Below are 14,097 nucleotides of genomic sequence, written 5' to 3'. Positions count from 1 at the left end.
CAAAATAGAATCATAGATATAGACATATTAATAAAATAGAATAATATGTACAAATATACACAAGTGCTGAGGGGGTGGGGGAAGTGGGTAGAGCAGAGGGAGTCGGGGCGATGGGGAGGGGAGGAGAAGCAGAGGAAAAGGGGGGCTCAGTTTGGGAAGGCCTGGAGGAGGTGAGCTCTCAGGAGGGCTTTGAAGGGGGGAAGTGTGCTAGTATGGCAGATGTGAGGAGGGAGGGCATTCCAGGCCAGAGGTAGGACGTGTGCCAGGGGTCGACGGTGGGACAGGCGAGAACGAGAGACCGTGAGGAGGTTAGCGGCGGCAGAGGAGCGGAGTGTGCGGACTGGCTGGAGAAGGAGAGAAGGGAGGTGAGGTAGGAGGGGGCAAGGGGTTGGAGAGCTTTGAAGCCAAGTGAGGAGTTTTTCCTTTAGGCAAAGGTTGATAGCAACCTTTTTTGAGATTTTTGAGGAGGGGGGTGACATGCCCAGAGCGTTTCTATAAAAAGATAATCCAGTCAGCAGAGTGAAGTATAGACTGGCGCGGGGAGAAACAGGAGATTGGGAGATTAGAAAGGATGTTATGTGCTACTATGTGCCAGGCCCTGTACTAAGTGCTGTGGTGGGTACAAGCAAATCAGGTTGGACGCAGTCCCTGTCCTGAATGGGGCTCACAGTCTTAATCCCCATTTTACAGATGAGGGAACTGAGGCACAGAGAAGTGAAGTGACTTGCCCAAGGTCACACAGCAGACAAGTAGCAGAGCTGGAATTAGAACCCACGGGCTTTGACCTCCAAGTCTGTGATCTTGCCACTAAGCCGTGCAGCTGACCCTGTAGGGGCTGAAGAAGCCAGCATCATGAAACCCAGGAGTGGCGAGGCTTCCTCTGGGTTTAGCTAGCTGGCCCTGCTTGGGAGGATCACCGTCGGCGGGGCCCTCTGGCGTAGAGCACAGGCCTGGGAGTCAGAAGGACCTGGGTTCTAATCCCACCTCAGCCACTTGGCTGCTGCTCACCTGGTCCTGGTTGCAGGGGCCTACCCAGGCTGAGCCTGGTGGCTCTATGCCCTGGGGGGCCATCTGGGCGGTGTCCTCTACTTGGCTGACAGGGTTCACGGCGCTGACAGGAGGGCTGAGCTGGGAGCAGGACCCCAGCATGGACGAGCTGGTCAGTGGCTTCGACCGCTACATCCGGGACATCGTGGAGCGTGAGTAACTGGGTGGGCCCAGCGGTGCCCGGGCTCGAGATCCCGACTGCTGAAGAACTGCTGCTGGATTTTCCCATGAAGTCAAGTTCTTCCCGGAGGCCTTGGTGCCCAGCAGAGCAGATTCCTTTCCTCAGGGCCCTGCCACAGGTCTAGCGAGAAAGGTACCGGGGCAGCTGAATTGGTTTATTTGCCGTTGGCACATGGGCTGCTGTATTCTTAGGCATTCAGGCCCACCAGTTGGACTAGAGTCAGCAACAAATGGCCTAAAACTAAATGCCCCAGTGTCTTGGGGGGTCCGGGCAACCACCTGCCACCTGACCAGGAGTAGCCAGTCCCACCAGCCTTGCCTGGCCCATGCCCCACTGTCAACCGGTCAGAGTCATTTATTGAGTGTACTGTACTTAACACTTGGGATTCATTCATTCTTCAGTCAGTCGTATTTATAATAATGTTGGTATCTGTTAAGCGCTTACTATGCGCAGAGCACTGTTTTAAGCGCTGGGGTGGATCCAGGGTAATCAGGTTGTCCCACATGAGGCTCACAGTCTTAATCTCATTTTACAGATGAGGTAACTGAGGCACAGAGAAGTTAAGTGACTTGCCCACAGTCACACAGCTGACAAGTAGCAGAGCCGGGATTCAAACCCATGACCTCTGACTCCCAAGCCCGTGCTCTTTCTACTGAGCCACGCTGCTTCTCTTATTTATTTAATAATAATATAATTATATTTATTTAATATATAATAAATTATTCATTTATTGAGCACTTACTGTGTGCAAAGCACAGTACTAAGTGCTTGGGAGAGTACAATATAACAACAAATAGACACATTCCTGCCCACAAGAAACTCACAGCCTAGAGGGGGAGAGTAGTTGAGAGAGTAGAGTGCAACAGAGTTGGTAGACGTGATCCCTGACCAAGGCCTAGCCCGACTCCAGGGCAGCCCCAGACGATCAGTCAATCAATCAGTGGTATTTATTGAGCACTTACTATACTTAAAGCACTGTACTGAGCTCTTGGAACTAAGCAATACAACAGAAACAGCAGGCACATTCCCTGCCCATAATGAGTTTGCAGTCTATAGGGGAGACAGACAATATGAATAAATAATTTATAATACAATTCATAAATGAAAAGTACATATTTAACTGCTATGGGGTTGGGATGTTGTTTCTTGTTGTTTCCCCCTTTTCTTCCTCACCCCTTCTTTGGCCCTTCCCATCCTGTCCCAGTTAATCCTTACTGCCCAACCCTCTCAATTTGCTGGAGGGTCTCATGTCTTCCCAACTAGAAAGCTCCAGTTCTTTTCTCTCCTCTCCCCATCTACACTTCTCCAATCTCTCTCTCTCTCTCTTTTTCTCTTTCTGCCCACTCCCCTTTTTTCTCCCCTCCCTTCATTTCCTCTAAAGTCCATTTTGTAGGCCAACGCACGCACATCCCAGAGGCTGGGACCGTCCCGAGAGTTCAGTGCGCCCTGGAGATGCAGAGTTGGGGTGGCTGGAGGCCAGGGGACTGACAGCACCCAGAGACCTCAGCGCTCTGGGAGAGGGGCAGGGGAAGGAGGTCGGGGCCTTGGCTACGTACCAATGGCCAGCCAAAGTCCTTACATTGAGGGGGGCGGGGATAAGGCCCCAGGCCCAAGCAGTAACTTGTCGAGTCTCCTGGGCCGTTGCATCCACCTGTGACCTCGCTGGGCTGTCAGGTGCTCAAGGAACGGCCTCAGTCTTCTACGGCCGAGGCTGGAGGTCCCCGGCCTTGTTCGGAGATCAATCTGATGCTGGTTTGGACAGACTGTAAACTTCTTGTGGACAGGGAACGGCTCCACCACTCACACATTGTATTCTCCCTAGTGCTTAGTACAGTGCTTTGCACACAGTAAACGCTCAATTAATACCATTGATTGACTGACAGACGTGTGGCCGGCGGGGAGGCGGGCTGGGCCTGGTGGACTCTCTCTTCCGCTGCCTCATCCCCCTCTCTCTCCCCTCTCTCTCTTAGATGTTCTGTGCTTCGGGGGGGATGTCCTGAATATCACAGGTATTCCTGTCTGCTTCCTTTTTTATGGGGTGTGGGGTGGGACCCCCTAAAGCCAGCCTTTCTTTGATGACGATGGTATTCGTTAAGCGCTTACTATGTGCCAAGCACTGTTCTAATTACTTTCCCCTCCCCAAGAGAGGCGGCTATTGGCAATCCAGTGGAGAATAATACTGAGAATCTTAATTCCTAGGCCTATTCAGTGAGTCTTGTCCTGTGGCCCTTCCTGGGATGGATCTGCCCCAGGTGCAGGAGAGGGGGACGGGTGCCCCAGGTCCCGGGCCAGGCCAGGGTCCGCATCCTGCCAGCAGGGGGAAGAGGGGAACCTTGTAGCCGCGGCCGCTCGCGGTGCCTTCAAGCCTCTGAGGGCAGAGTTAATGGATCATTATCCACCCCCCATCCCCGCGGAGTAGGCACCCAGCCCCCGGGAAATGCACTTGATGCATTCTCTGCTTAGCGGAAATTGGATCTACAGCCTGGGAGAAGATGCCCCCTTACTGCTACCTGCCCGTCGAGAGTCCCTCGCACCTCAGGGTTCTGCGGCCTTCTCTTCTCTCCCCGCCCCCCGGCCTTGGGGAAGGGGATGGCGACTCACAACCCTGAGGATTTCAAGAGCTGGATTTATCTCTGGGTCCAGGGGAGGGGCAGAAAGGGACGGTGTTGTTTTCCTTTCACCCCTCCCTCCCTCTCCTCCTCCCCTTCTTCTCCTCTTTCTCCTCTCTCCCGGAAGTTCATGGCCCAGCCAGCTCCACTCATGCTCTGTAATCAGGGCTTGGCACGGGAGCTTGACACCTTCTCTGGCATGGCCCCCCGGACCCTACCCACTTCCCCAGCGAGATTGCCAGACAGGCCCGTTCCAGAGCCTCAGCAGTGGTCCAGCAGAGGGATCTGTGTTGTGACACTTCCCCAGGCCACGGCTCCCCCTCCATTCCTCCATCCGACCCAATCCCAGTGGCTTTTACTTGTGGGGGTTCCCTAATCACTCCCCTTTTTCGTCTTCCATTCCCCCAGAGAGGCAGCTGTTGCCGGGGGATCCCATTCAGAGTGACTTTTAGTCGCTAGTGCAATAATACTAAGAATATTATTTTCTAGGCCTACTTGTGTTCATATTCAGGGACCCTTAGCCTGTGGCCCTGCCTGGGGTGTGCCCACCCCAGAAGCAGGAAAGGACTGGGTCTCAGGGAGCAGGACGGTGGGGCGACCACTCGGTCCTCCTCTGGATATCCACAGGGAGGGCCCTGCTGGCCCTGTGGACAGTGGAGCGAAGCCACCTGCGGGACACCATCACCTTGGTGTCCAAGTGCTGTCTAGAACTGCAGGAGACATTGGGCATCTGTCACCTGAAGGCCGGAAAGGATCTCCAGCTGAAGATAGGTAGCCACCCCCAGCAGGCCCCCGAGGGAAGGCAGGTGGGGGACCACCAGAGGTGTCAGGGGCCTGGGAACCTCAGGGGAGCTCCAGCTCCATCAACCCCCCAGTTTTAGAAGGGGGTGACCTGCTAATAGTCACTCCCGGAACGTAACACCCCCACCAAGCCCTATTCACGATCTCCACCCTTTAGCTCAACCCCTGTGCCCATGGACTGGTCCCATGCCAGCCTCAGACAGGGCCTGGCTACTGAGGAAGTGGTCACACCCTGCTGGACCCCTGGATGGGTCAGAGGGGGCCTTGTATGATAGCAGTTTAGGGGTGGGGGGTGATGCCTGACGTAGGCGTAGATATATGATAACAGTTCTGGGCGGGTGGGGTAGGTTAGGCCTGGATAGTTTGGAGGGACCTGGAGTAGATCTGGGTTTGATAGCAGTTTTTTGCGGGGGCTGGGTAAGGCTCGGGTGTATGCTAGCGGTTTGCCCGAGGGGCTGGGATAGGCCTGGATATGTGAGAAGCAGCGTGGCTTAGAAGAGCAAGGGCTTGGAAGTCAGAGATCATGGGTTCTAATCCCGGCTCTGCCACTTATCAGTTGTGTGACTTTGGGCAAGCCACTCAACTTCTCTATGCCCCAGTTACTTCATCTGAAAATTGGGGATTAAAACTGTGAGCCCCACGTAGGATAGGAGTTTTGGAGGTACTGACAGACTTGGATTTGATAGCACTTTGGGAGTCCTGGAATAGGCCTGGGTTATGATAGCTTTGAGGGGGTCCTGGGATAGGCCTGGGTATATAATAGTTTTGGGAGGGCTGGGATAGGCCTGGATTTATGATAGTTTTGAGGGGGCCCTGGGCATATGATAGCAGTTTGGGATGGGGGCCCAGCCCTCAGTTTGTTATCCAGTGAAACAGGAAAAACTACTTGCCCATAGATGGGAATGGGTAGAAGCGGAGGGTCCCGTCCTTTGCCCCAGCTTTGGCCCGGCCCTCGGGTTGGGCCCTCATCATCCCCTTCCTGTGGGTCAGGCCTAGCAGCGGGCCCCATCTCGCGGGTTGTGGTCGGCGATGAGCAGCGGCGTTTCTTGGTGGTGACCGGCTGCGAGGTGGACGATGCCCACCGGGCCTGGAGCCTGGCAAAGGCCAACGAGATTGTGCTGACCAAGCACTGCTGGCACCTGTGCGACCAGGCCCTGTTTGAGGTTGAAGGCCTGCGGGACCACGAGGCCGTGAAGGTAGTCGGGCCTGGGCTGGACTGGGAGCTGGCTTCAGCTCCGGGCCTGGGGCACACTGGAGGGTTGGGGGACAGGGTTGGAGGGTTGAGGGGGTCTGTGGGTCATTGGGATGAAGAAGACTGGGTTGGGGCAGGAGGCGAGGTCGAAGGGATGAGGAACTTGAGGGGAGCAGGGGGCAGGTTTGGAGAGTTGAGGGGGACCACAAGGGGAATGAGGCAAGGACCCAAGTGCCTTTCACCTTCCTCCAGCTGAGAGACCTGCGGCTTGGAGGCCTACTTGACTTTGATGAACACTTCGAGAAGTGCATCAGTTACCTGCCCCATTACCCGACCTGCTCAAGTGAGTGTCTGGGGATAAAGGGAGGGGAGTTGGGGGCCGAGGGCGGTTCCGGTCTCCTCCCTGCAGACCCGAGGGTGCCCCTTGCCTCTCCCAGCCCAGCTGAGGAAGGCCCCGGACTGGTCCTCAAGCCCCGGCCGTGAGCAAGCCTTGCGTGGATTTGTGATGGAAAACATCCTGAAGAAGGTATTTCTATATGTCCGGGGGGCGAGGGGAGAAGGTGAGTGGTGAGTGTCTGAGTGAACAGGTGGACAGACATGCAAACTCACCTGCTAATTGTGTTGTCTCACTTCCCTTCTCCCAACCCCATTCACTCTCACCTCACTCTCTGCCCTCTGGAGTCTTCAACTCCTCTAACTTGCCTTTTCTCTGGGTTTCTCCTCATCTCCCCAGCTCTTTCACCCCCCTCCCAGCCCACGGCACTTAAGGACATATCTGTAATTTATTTATATTAATGTCTGTCTCCCCCTCTAGACTGTAAGCTTGTTGTGGACAGGGTATGTATCTGTTTATAGTTATATTGTACTCTCCTTAGTGCTTAGTAAAGTGCTCTGCACCCGATAAGTGCTCAATAAATACTACTCTGTCTTTTCCTCTCCATCTCTCCTTCTCCTTCTCTCAGTAGCTGTTTCTCTGTTGTGCCTTGTGGCTGTCTCTATATCTCATCTGTTTATTGCTCCATATAATAATGATGGCATTTGTTAAGCGCTATGTGCTAAATGGAAAACAGTGCTATGTGCAAAGCACTGTTCTAAGGGCTGGGAAGGATGCAAGTTGATCAGGTTGTCCCATGTGGGGCTCACAGTCTCAATCCCCATTTTACAGATGAGGTAACTAAGGCCCAGAGAAGTGAAGTGACTTGCCCAAAGTCACACAGATGACAAGCGACAGAGCAGGGATTTGAACCCATGACCTCTGACTCCCAAGCGCCGGTTCTTTCCACTGAGCCATGCTGCTTCTCTTGTAAGCTTCTCTTGTAACCACATGTGGTCCTACCTACTATTTCAGTTTGACTCTTTAATAATAATAATAATAATAATAATAATAATAATATTTTTAAGTGTTTATTATGTGCCAAGTACTATACTAAGTGCTGGGGGTTGATAGAAGTCCTTGTCCCAAATGGGGTTCACAGTCCAAGTAGGAAGGAGAACAGGTATTGAACCCCCACTTTACAGGTGAGGAAACTGAGGTCCAGTGAGCAGAAAGAGCACAGGCTTGGGAGTCAGAGGATGTGAGTCCTAATCCCGGCTCCTCCACGTGTCTGCTTTGTGACCTTGAGCCAGCCACTTCACTTCTCTGGGCCTCGGTTACCTCATCCGTAAAATGGGGACGAAGACTGTGAGCCCCATGTGGGACAACCTGATTACCTTCTATCTATCCCAGCGCTTAATAATTATTATTATTATTATGTGACTTGCCCAAGGTCACACAGCAGTCAAGTGGGAAACCCGGGACAGAATCCAGGTCCCCGGACTCCCGGGGCTTTGCCCTTTCCACTAGGTCACGCTGCTTCCCTGATGCGTTTTCTTGCTGTAACTCCGTGCTTTCTGTGTCTTTGCTGTTCCTTCTGCCTCGGCTACTTCTCTACTTAGTGCTGTCTCAGCTGCTGTCTGCATATGTCGACGTCTGCCTCTATTTCCTGCTGTCTGCTTCTCTCTGCCTCTGAGTGTCTTTTTCTGGCCGCATCTGTCCTCCTTCTGTCTCAGTCTGGGAATGAGACTGGTTCTGCTTCTTTCCCCGTCAGGGCTTCTGAGCAGGCCCAGAGAAGTAGACAGGTGGTTCCCCCGGGGCTGGTAGAATATGACACGGTCATCGAGCAGGGCCCCTCGCAGGCCTCAGACGTGGTGCCCCAGGCCGGGGACCCTCTGACCCCCTGGACCCTTGCAGCTGGATGACGGCCAGCCCAAGGAGTTCCTGTCAGAAATGCGCCCCGTGACCGCGGTCTTTGTCCGCCTGGACTTCCGGCAGACGGTTCGGCTGCTGCCCCAGTGCCAGCGGGTGCAGGAGGCGATCCGGCACACGGTCCTGTCCACTGGCCCGCGGGGCGGCCGGCTGCACAAAGTCTTCGTATCCCAGAATGTGAGTCTGGGGGAGAGGGGGGCAGAGTGATCGCAGCTCCCCTAGGCCTTTTTCCCAAAGCCTCGTGACTCGCTGTAAATCGTCTCCACGGTGCTGAGAAGCAGTGAGGCCTAATGGAAAGAGCACAGCACTGGGATTCAGGAGACTTGGGTTACCTGCTGTGTGACCTAGGGCACGTCTCGTAACTTTTCTGGGCCTCGGGTTCCCCATCTGAAAAATGGGGATTAATTACCCGTTCTCCCTCACCCTTTGACCGTGACCCACATGTGGGATGGGGACGATGTGCTACATGATAGTGTTGTATTGATCCTGGCACTTAGCCCACTGCTTGGCATAGAGTAAGAGTTTAACGAATACCCACAGTAACGATGATCATCACTGTTTTTATCTGATATAGTTTAAGAGTAGAGGGAGACGATGCTGGAGATGATTCCCCGCCCCCACCCAGGGCACATCCACTGCCAAACAAAGCCCATCTTGGCTTAGGCTGCCCAGGCCCAGGAGAGCCAGGCAGAAGAACCTAATTAACCCCCACCTACTCCAGTGCTTAGAACAGTGCTTGATACATAATGAGTGCTTAGCACATATATACTTGGCAATAATAATAATACGATAATTGTGGGATTTGTTAAGTGCTTACTAATGTGCCAGGCACTGTACTAATTGCTGGGCTGGTTACAAGAAAATCGGGTTGGAAGCAGTCCCTGCCCCACATGGGGCTCACAGTCTCAATCCCTATTTTACAGAGGAGAGAATTGAGGCACAAAGAAATGAAGTGGCTCGCCCAAGGTCATACAGCAGACAAGCGACGGAGCAGGGATTAGAACCCAGCTCCTTTTGACTCCCAGACCCGTGCTCTGTCCACTAGACCACACATGGGCCTGGGCCACGATAGAGCTGGGATCTAGTCCTGACTCTGTCACTTGTCTTCTGACACTGGGCAAGTCACTCAACTTCTCTGTGCCTCAGTTCCCTCAACTGTAAAATGGGGATTAAAACTGTGAGCCCCACATGGGACAAGGACTGTATCCAACCCAATTACTCTGTATCTTCCCCAGCACTTAGTACAGTACCTGCGCATAGTAAGCGCTTAACAAATACTATCATCAACAAGAAAAGTAGACAGTCCAGACCTGGCTGACATTGATCCCTCAGTTTCTGGCTGAGGCTCTGCCCTACACATGGCCAGAGAGTCATGGTGCCACAGACTATTTGGACCTCAAGTTTCACTGAGACCTGAGCCCGTGACCCCACTGGCCATGTGCAGCTCAGCGTGCCTGTCCTCTCAGAGCAGGCCTTACCCAGAGACTCAGCCCAGGCATAGCTGGGATTCTCCTGTGAGGCAGAATTCATTCAATTGTATTTACTGCGTGCTTTCTGTGTGCAGAGCACTGTATTAAGCGACAGGACCCAGGACACGTGAGTCCCCAGGCCGTCCTTCCCAGCCCTGGGCCCCTGGAAGAGTGGGGTCAGCTGGGGGTGGGTCAGAGGGGGTGGGGACCCCAGACCCCTGAGCACCAGGGCCAACCCTTACTACTCCGCCTTGGTTCCCGTGTCACCCACAGGCCTGTGAACTGCTCTGTGTGTTTGGCCTTCCTGGGGACAAGCAGCTGGACGAGGGGGTCCAGGCACTGGAGAGCGCCCGCAACCTCTGGGACTCCTGCTGGGAGAACCTGCCCTCGGCTGAGTGAGCAGATGGGGAACTGCCCTCCCTGGGGCAGGAGGACAGTGGGAGGAGGGAGAGTGGGCGGGGAGCAGGTTGGGGAGCAGGGAGGACCAGGGCTGAGTTTGTGGCAGGGCCTCATCTGGAGGGAAGGGAGGAGGCCAAGGGAGGAATCTGGAAGAGTTAGACCCCTGAGGCGAGGGACAGATCACCTCCCCCGAGATTCTCCTCCTCCTCAGAGCCTGCAACTGCCCCAACAGGTGGGCAGAAACTACCTGTAGACGGTACACTACTTGTAGACAACTAATCAATCAGTTGGTATTTGTTGAGCACTTATTATGTTCAGCACACTGTACTGAGTACTTGGGAGAGTACAATGCAAAGGAAATAGTGGACGTGTTCCCTTCCCATAACGAGTTTGCAGTCTAAAGGATCACATCTACCGACTCTATTATATTGTGCTTTCCCAAGCGCTTAGTACCGTGCTCTGCACTTGCTCAATAAATATGACCGATTGATCGATCGATTGATTGTTTCTCTGCTCCAGGCCCGTGACCATTGGCGTCGCCTACAGTCCTGCGTTCTGTGGCCTGGTGGGGGCCCGAGCCAGACACGAATATACTGGTACCATGGCCCTTCCAGGGAGACCCTCGCCTGCCCCAGCGCTGGAGCCATAGGGCCTGGGGGAGCCCTGGCTGGGTCCCCCTCCTCTGCTTTGCTCCCCTTCCTCCCCAATCCCCCTTCTCCTCCCAGTTTTGGCTTCCTCCTCCTCCTCACCCTGCCTAACTCTTCCTTCTCCCGCCTTCTCCCCGTTCACAGTCATCGGCCGGGCATTGAACCTGGCCGCCAGGATGGTGACAACTTTCCCGGGCAAGGTGACCTGCGATGAGGGGACCTACCTCCGCTGTCTGTTACCACCCAGCTACTTCAGAAAGCTGCCGGAGAAAAGGTTGAAAGACCTTCCCCAGCCCGGGCCGATCTATGAATACCTGGGCCTTCAGGCAGAAAGGTAGGTTAGTGCCCCTTGGTGAAGGATTGCTAGGTAATAATAACTGCAGTATTTGTTAAGCACTTACTGTGTGCCAGGCACTGTACTAAGCTGGGGTAGATATAAGCAAATCGGGTTGGACACAGTCTCTGTCCCACATGGGGCTCACAGTCTCAATCCCCATTTTACAGTTGAGGTAACTGAGGCCCAGAGAAGTGAGATTAGAACCCAGGTCCTTCTGACTTCCAGGCCCATGCTCTATCCACTAGGCCACGCTGCTTCTCTGCATGTCAGTAACCCAGGTGAGGGGGTGGGTTCCCTTCTCTGTCTCTCTGAGCTCTCTTACCCTCTCCCAGATGGTTCCAGGTCTGCTTCCCCGCATCAGCCTCAGCCCAAGGGCTCCTCTGAGGTGAACAGAGTCAGGGAGAAGGCAGGCCATCATTGGCCAGGCCCAAGGGCTCCTGGTCCTCACCCCAGCCTGGGACCTCTCAGGCCTGGGAGTCCCAGGGTCCCCCAAATTATTCGTCTGCTTCCTTCCTCCTCTCCTCCTCCCTTCCTTCACCCTTCTTGCTTCCCAGGGTTCCCTAGTCGATAGAGCACAGGCCTGGGAGTCAGAAAGATCTGGATTCAAATCTCAGCACCGAAACCTGTCTGCTGTGTGACCTTAAGCAAGTCATTTCACTTCTCTGGACCTCAGTTACCTCATCTGTAAAATGGAGATTAAGACTGTGAGCCCCATGTGGGACAGGAGCTGTGTCTAACCCCATTTTCTTGTCTCCACCCTAGCGTTTAGTTCAAGGTCTGTCACATAGTAAGAGTTTAACAAATGCCACTGCTATTATTATTATCATTATTATTGTTATTACTATCCCTATTCAGGCAGTAGCCCTGGGATCTCTCAAGAGGTAGGTTGACAGGGCCTGTTGTCTGTTCTCCCTTGGCCAGGATGTTTGGGAAGAGAGGTCTTCTCATAGAAGACTCCGAGCTCCCAGCCCTGCTTGGTAAGGTGGAGGAGACTGACTTTTCAGCCAGCCGTCCTGGTGGGGCTGGTGGGGCTGGTGGGCCTTGAGCTGGAAGTCCAAGCCCCTGCCCCTGTTGGTCCCTGGGAAGACAGGCTACAGCAGCATGGGTAATGCCCTCTACCGGGATCGGGGGCAGCAGTTGGGTAGCCCCAGCATCAGTCTGGAGAGGGGCCCCCCAGGCCCCACTGGGCCTTCCCCCTCCCCCCAGAGAAGCAGTCTCTCTCCAGGGAGGACACAGGAGCTGGCACCCTTCCAGAAGGCACTGAGGGGCGGGACGCCCACCCGAGAGGGGCAGCTGATTGTGTACCAGGGATCTCAGGGCTCGGGGAAGAGCCGGCTCCTGGCAGAAGCAGCCCACTTAGCCCGGGCAGAGGGGCATAGGTGAGACCCCAGCTCCCCACCTTTTCCCTGGTGAGCCCCTCAACTGCCTCCTAAGCCCCTGCCGCTGGACTCTGAGGACGGCACCCTCACTGGTCCAGATTGGGGACTGCTGACTCCCGGGGCTCCCGCAGGGTGGTGGCGATGGAGCTGACCAGAGCAGATGCGGACCAGCGCCTGTACACCGCCCGGACCCTCATGGCCATCTTCCTGGGGCTGGACCTGTGCCCTGCCCTCCAACGCCAGCAGCACCTGCAGGACCAGCTGGGCAGGGGCCTGGACCCTCCACTCCTCTGCCTCTTCAATGACCTGTTCTTTGTCAAGGTGATGCTGCAGAGACCTGCCCCTCGGCCAGTGTTTCTCCAGGGGAGTGGGCACGAGGCAGCTCCCGTCTTGTCCCTTTGGCCAGGAATGGGTCGGGCAGAGGTAGGGCGCCTTGGGTGGGCAGGGACCCCAGGAGTCACAGCACTTCAGCTCTGTGCAATGGACAAGGCTAGTACAGGCTGGCATCTCAGCACCTTAATCCCCGGGGGACTCCATGATCACCCCAGGGAGACTCTCAGAGACCTGGAACTCCCTTTGGTGGCCACTCATTAAATGCTGGCCAAAGCAGCATGGCCTAGTGGATAGAACATGGGCCTAATAGTCAGAAGGATCTGGGTTCTATTCTTGGCTCTGCCACTTGTCTGCTGTATGACCTCGGCCAGGTCACCCAACTTCTCTGTGCCTCAGTTATCTCATCTGTAAAATGAGGATTGAGACTTTGAACCCCATGGGAGGCAGGAACTGTTTCCAACCCAATTTACTTAGTTCTACCCCAGCATTTAGGATAGTAAATGGCACATAGTAAGATCTTAACAAATACCACAATTATTATTATTGTTCACTGAGGACTTAGTCTTAATCGGAGCGTTTGGGGAGCCTGGAAAACAAATGGCATAGGGAGGACAAAGCGTTATGGCCAATAATCCGTGATGGCCACTCCCTCTCCAGGGACCAGAGCTTCCTCCTCCAGTAACTGCCCCGCTATCTCCTCTGGGCTAGTCCCCTCTGACTAGGGCTGGTGTGACTCGACTCCAAGGCTAAGGCTCTGGTCTTCCCTCTCCCTCCCGCCTGCCGCAGTTTCCCTTGTCCCTCGTGGTTTCCCAGATGGACAGGCTGGCCAGAGAGCAGGCAGCCAAGGCCCACCTCCTCCACCTGCTCCAGGAGGTGAGTATTTTCAGGACGGGAGCGTTTCTGGTCTCCACGGGAAACTGCAGTCCCCTGGGCTGCTGAGACGGAATGAGCCAAAGCAGCTCCTGGGCCTATGGACAAGGCGCTTGGTCAGTGCTGCGCCTTGTCTACAAGGTGGGAGGGCCCAGGTTCGGAAGCATCTTGGCCAGGTGTCCTGTTGGCCGGTGGCCCGTCGGGCCTGCCGGTGAACGTAAAAACTCTCAGGGGCTTTGCTCCCAGTTTAGGAGTCTTTGGGGTCGTTTCTACTGCTGTTCACAGGCGGGGAAGGAGGGGCCGCTGGTCTTCATTGTGGACGAAGCCCAGTACGTGGACGCCGCCTCATGGGAGTTCGTCGCCTTGTTGCTCACCAACGTGTCCACAGTCACGGTCATGGCCCTGGCATCTGGCACCAGAAATGGGCCAGCCCTGAGCAGCGCTGCCCAGCGGGTTCTGGAGGGGCCCCAGGCCACGCTGGTGCCCCTGGGGGCCCTGGAGCCGGCCGAGCTGCTGGAGATGGCGTGTCAGGAGCTTGGGGTGGTGAGACTGCCCCGAGAACTGCAGATGTGAGTGGACTGGGCAGAC

At 55.0% G+C, this 14,097-nt stretch overlaps 1 protein-coding gene across 2 annotated transcripts in view; it reads left to right on the top strand.

The window, feature by feature from the left end:
- LOC103165694 (adenylate cyclase type 10-like) overlaps positions 1-14,097 on the top strand; it is a 29,970-nt gene that overhangs the window by 766 nt on the left and 15,107 nt on the right. For both annotated transcript variants that reach the window (XR_003761037.2, XM_029069810.2), the window contains exons 2-16: positions 1,101-1,199; positions 3,199-3,237; positions 4,465-4,608; positions 5,629-5,834; positions 6,083-6,173; positions 6,268-6,356; positions 8,061-8,252; positions 9,818-9,939; positions 10,463-10,539; positions 10,735-10,924; positions 11,849-11,904; positions 12,153-12,306; positions 12,438-12,627; positions 13,426-13,512; positions 13,795-14,078. Coding sequence is in view for 1 of the 2 variants with exons in the window: in XM_029069810.2 (XP_028925643.1) it covers positions 1,101-1,199; positions 3,199-3,237; positions 4,465-4,608; positions 5,629-5,834; positions 6,083-6,173; positions 6,268-6,356; positions 8,061-8,252; positions 9,818-9,939; positions 10,463-10,539; positions 10,735-10,924; positions 11,849-11,904; positions 12,153-12,306; positions 12,438-12,627; positions 13,426-13,512; positions 13,795-14,078 (2,020 nt within the window). In the remaining variant the exon portion in view is untranslated. The remainder of the gene's footprint in view (positions 1-1,100; positions 1,200-3,198; positions 3,238-4,464; positions 4,609-5,628; positions 5,835-6,082; positions 6,174-6,267; positions 6,357-8,060; positions 8,253-9,817; positions 9,940-10,462; positions 10,540-10,734; positions 10,925-11,848; positions 11,905-12,152; positions 12,307-12,437; positions 12,628-13,425; positions 13,513-13,794; positions 14,079-14,097) is intronic.

Source organism: Ornithorhynchus anatinus, chromosome 7 (assembly GCF_004115215.2).
Source record: "Ornithorhynchus anatinus isolate Pmale09 chromosome 7, mOrnAna1.pri.v4, whole genome shotgun sequence".
Taxonomy (NCBI): Eukaryota; Metazoa; Chordata; class Mammalia; order Monotremata; family Ornithorhynchidae; genus Ornithorhynchus; species Ornithorhynchus anatinus.
The sequence above is the reverse complement of the archived record's forward strand: the minus strand, read 5'-3'. Positions and strand labels throughout refer to the sequence as shown.